The sequence below is a fragment of the Neoarius graeffei genome, chromosome 4 (genome assembly GCF_027579695.1).
Source record: "Neoarius graeffei isolate fNeoGra1 chromosome 4, fNeoGra1.pri, whole genome shotgun sequence".
Taxonomy (NCBI): domain Eukaryota; kingdom Metazoa; phylum Chordata; class Actinopteri; order Siluriformes; family Ariidae; genus Neoarius; species Neoarius graeffei.
The window spans coordinates 34,115,467-34,120,219 of record NC_083572.1 but is presented as its reverse complement, the minus strand read 5'-3'; the positions used below and the strand labels follow the sequence as shown (position 1 = coordinate 34,120,219).

General features: G+C 34.5%; 1 protein-coding gene across 1 annotated transcript in view; it reads right to left on the bottom strand.

The window, feature by feature from the left end:
* Nucleotides 1-1,561: 1,561 nt before the first annotated feature.
* Nucleotides 1,562-4,753, bottom strand: part of LOC132884354 (charged multivesicular body protein 4b) — a 104,808-nt gene continuing 101,616 nt past the window's right edge. Inside the window, exon 5 of the mRNA XM_060918199.1 lies at nucleotides 1,562-4,070. Coding sequence (XP_060774182.1) covers nucleotides 4,003-4,070 — 68 coding nt within the window. The 3' untranslated portion in view covers nucleotides 1,562-4,002. The remainder of the gene's footprint in view (nucleotides 4,071-4,753) is intronic.

The window sequence follows — 4,753 nt, the reverse complement described above, 5'->3', positions numbered from 1 at the left end:
CACCGTGAAAAATAGCGTACAACTGATGGTCACTAACCAAGTAATACATACCATCATGCATGGCAGTTGCACTGAAAGAAAAGCTATAAAAGCTGTTTCATGACCGTTAAGTATTTTAGACTGAGTGTAGCAGTAGTTTGTTTTTCTTTATGACAATGAGCACGAGACAAATTTAAGTTGTGGCGTGAAAATGGCAATAATATTGTAGTGCTGGGGGTGAATGGACGGAGGAAGAAACACATTATAAATGAACATTCAGGTACAATTAAAAATAGTAAGAGAATAGAAAATAAGCTAAAATAGAATAAGACAGATAAAATACAAGAATAAAAGTTACAGTCCAGCGCAAGGAATTGATCAAAAGCCTCAAATTTGATTGAATAAAAGGCAGCAGCAAGGAAGAAAGCATTCAGCCTTGATTTAAAAGAACTGAAAGATGCAGCAGACACAAAGTACTTTGTATTTATTAATGTGGGAAATATGCGCAGTATAATATGTACTGATCACAAAAATACATGCTTGTATTTATTTTGAAAACACACCAGCCGACTGATCTGGCACGTTTTAATTGTGCGACAGTAATGACGTAAATAAGGGTGTGGTGGAGTAGTGTCTGAAAGTGTTTTTTTATTTTACCAATGAGCTCATCATATAGTCATCTATATAGAATTCCCTATATAGTGAGTAGGGAATAGTGAACAAGTGAGTGATTTCAGACACAGCTTGGGTCTTTCCTGGATATCGATTTTGTACCAAATCATGATTACAATCACCTGCTGACATCACCTGTTTCAAATCAGAAAATTGTTTTACCTCATTACTAGCCCTAAATTGCCACAGCTCAACATTTTTTTTGGAATGTGTTGCAGGCCTACAATGTAGGAATGATTGTATATTAAAAAATGTGGATGTATATTAACTGTCTGTCATGAAATACAAGTCAAATTTAGAAAATCAGTGCTTTTTTATTTACATTTTCCATACTGTCCATTTTCAATCAAATCTTTAGACACCTAATTCAGTGGTTTTTCCTCATTTTTAAGACACTTCATGTCTTAACGAAATGGACTGCTTTACTTATTTGAGTGGTTCTTGACATATGGATTACTACTAGTTTCTGTATTTGTATTATTTACTATTTGATGGTCTCAGACACATTAAGGCAGCAAGAAATTCCACCAATTAACTTTTAACAAGGCACATCTGTTAATTGAAAAGCATTCTAGGTGACTACCTCATGAAGCTGGTTAAGATAATACCAATAGTGTGCAAAGCTGTTATCAAGGTGAAGATTTGAAGATTCTAAAATATGAAACAGGTTTGTTTTTTTAAAAACACTTTAAAAAAAAAAAATCACCACATATGGAACATAGTTCCATATATATTTCATAGTTTTGATGTCTGCAGTATTGCTTCTTTGGTCTTCGGTATTCAGTTCTACAATGTAGAAAATAGTCAAAATATAGAAAAACCTATGATGGAGTAGGTGTGTCCAACCTTTTGACTGGTACGGTCTATACACAACACATTATGATTCTACAGATGGAAACAAAACAAAAAGTCATTTCACAAAACCTTTACTTTAGGCATGTATAAAAGGAAAGGCATGTCAAGAGAATGCAAAATGGGGTGGCTATAAAATGGGAAAGAAGACCGCTGCATTTACCAGCAAAAAATGAATAGTTTTGCACATAAACACTGTCAATAAATATTAATGCCATACAAGTGTCACATAAATTACTGCTTATAAATTTACTTGAACAAGAGAAATCCTAAGAAAAACATAACCAGATGTACCAGGATGAACCCAGAGGCATAACACACACTGCAAAAATAAAATATTAAATAAATCTGTATCCCCAGAGGCATACTTTACACACTTTTGCAACACACATTCATACTTAAAGCAAACATTATTCCTTGTGAATCTAGAACGCTCTCATAAATCATGAGATCATTTGTAGCATTAAATATCAGTCAGTCATTCAGATTCATGCTTAGACAAGCATATCAGAAAAGTGTTATTCACAATGCATGTTTCAAAAGTTGTTACAAAACACTTCAAGAAAAATTCAGTGCTTTTTTAAAATAATTTTACTGGTATTTCAACAAACTAATGCACATCATAAATAAACTAAAACAAACCAAAATGTTCCAATCAAAGTAATAATAGTAGCTAAATAATGATATAAAAAATAAAATAGAATCTCCCTGTCCCCTCCCCATCCCACAATGCTACAACATAGAAATGCAAACAAAACAAATGACATTTACTCTACAGGTCTTTGCAAATAAGAACACAAAGTACTCTAATGTCTCAAGAATTTGCCCGATTTGTGATTCAGATGTTCGTTTTATTGGGAGAAGGGCTGATATCTGTGATGCCCACATGTAGACAGTCGGGACAGGAGGGGTAGACCAAAGAAGCAAAATAATTTTTTTTGGCCAAATAGAAGAGAACGATAAGCATAGATCTGATGTCCACTGTAAAAATATCATCAGAGATGATTCAGTAGATAAATGATGGGAGACAAATTGCTCCTCAATAATATCTTGGATCACAGAATGAACTTTTTTCCAGAACTTCTGTTTAAAGTCACAGGACCAAAACAAATAGAAAAAAAAAAGTGTACTATATGAGATTTACATTTATAACAGAGATTTGAGGTATTAGGAAACTGGTGTAAAATGTCCTATGGAGGGAAAAAACAAAAACAAAACATTTTGTTCATATATGGAGATTGAAATACACTTGGGAAAAATTCCATTACAAACATCATTCCAATCTGCAGGATTAACAGTCATCTCCAGCTCATGTTTCCATATTGCATTTAAGGTATTCTAAGATGGAGTCTGAATACAAAAGTCATGAATAAATCTCAGAAATTTTGCCCCCTAGTGTTTTGGAGGAAAATAGATTTCCAAGCTCTGTTAGCTTCAAGCAGCTCTCCTTTTTCTTTAGCAGCATGTCAAACCTTTTACTTCTTAAGATTTGACTTTATTAACTTCTTAACTTTATTCTGATGTGTAAGAAATAAGATGACCATGTGGGTGGCTATAGCTACATTCCCATACAGTAGCTGGAGACACTGGGGATTTTTATCAAGCCAGAATTAAAATACATTTTCCTGAACAAATGTACAGGAGGAATCACTATTTACAATTGCTGTATTGAATTTCCAAACTGGAGTTTTAGGTATACGAGATGGTGGGACTACATGTAACTGTAGAGAGGCATGACCAGACAGGACAATAAAATCTATAAAACAAACAATCTTGGACTTTGACATAAAGTTATTGGGAATGAAGAAATAGAGTTTAGAGTACAAAGTTATATGGATATGAATAAAATGTATAATCTCATTGTAGGGTTTGTTGCCATACATCCACAAACCCAACGTCTGTACATAAACTTAAGTACACTTGATTTAGGATTATAGATATCTTAGCAGAGGATGATTTATCTAAAGTGGCATCCATTATACAATTAAAGTCACCAGATAGGAAGCCAAGGCTTTTACAATGTTGGTTAAACAGTTAAATCATACATGATATAAAATTGCATGAGTCTGAATTAGGGGCATTTAAAATTCTTAAATGTTGATTAAAAATTGAGATGGTAATCAAACAAACTTCCCTCTGGATCCTCCTTTCCCAAAACAAAGGGGTTCTTATTTATAAGGATAACTGTAGCCTTGTTATGCATATGGGTAGGAAAAAAAAATTACATATATTATATTTGGCCAACCCAGTCTCTCAAGTTTCAACTATGTCATGCTTGATAAATAATAAAACTTGTTCTGAAATTCTTAAAGTCTGGCAGGATGCATTCTGAGTATTACCATCTTTCCTATTAGTATTTCATAGTTTCAGCATTTTTTTATTTTTGTCATATTCACCAGTCTAAAAAATTTCAAAACTAAAACCACCAAATGTGTCTGGTTCAGCCACTTGCAACTGTTTACATGTGATGGAGTATCTTTTTGTGACCAACAGCAGGTATTAATTGGCTGCCCAAGCCTCCAGGTCCTTCATGTCATCATCGTCCTCCTCTTCTTTCTTCTTTGCTGCTATAAGAATACATTTAAAACATGCACATTAACTGTAGATACTATACATTAATAAGGTGAGCAGAGTAGTAACAGTTATGGTTTGCGAAATGCAACAAAAAAGTTAATATAGAACATAATATAGATTAAAATATAGATAATACAAAAAAAGTGATAAATGAAAGCTTGCAAATCATGATTATTAACTTTACATACAACTATTACCCACACAGTGACTGTACATACGTAAGTGATGTGTAATTTGCTATACATCATTTAGTTTTCCCCCTCAAAAAATCAACTGGATTATCAACCACTTTGTAATGACCTTATTTTCCCTTTCCTGTTTTTGAAAAAGCCTTTTTGTTGCACGTACACAAGTACAGTGAAATTCCTCCTCTGCATTTAACCCATCTGAAACAGTGAACACACACGTGTGCACACAAGTGAACAGTGAGCACACACATACCCAGAGCAGTAGGCTACAGTGCCTGGGGAGCATTTGGGAGTAAGGTGCCTTGCTCAAGGACACTTCAGCCATGATACAGAGGGAAGGGAAAGTGTTGCTAATTCACTCACTCTCCTCACATTTTTCCTGCTGGTCCAGGCCTGTGGGCATGGGCGCCGCCAGGGGGGGAAAGGTTAGAACAATTCTAGGGGCCCAGCACTGCCATGGGGCCCTTTAAGGGGCTGATAATATGCTT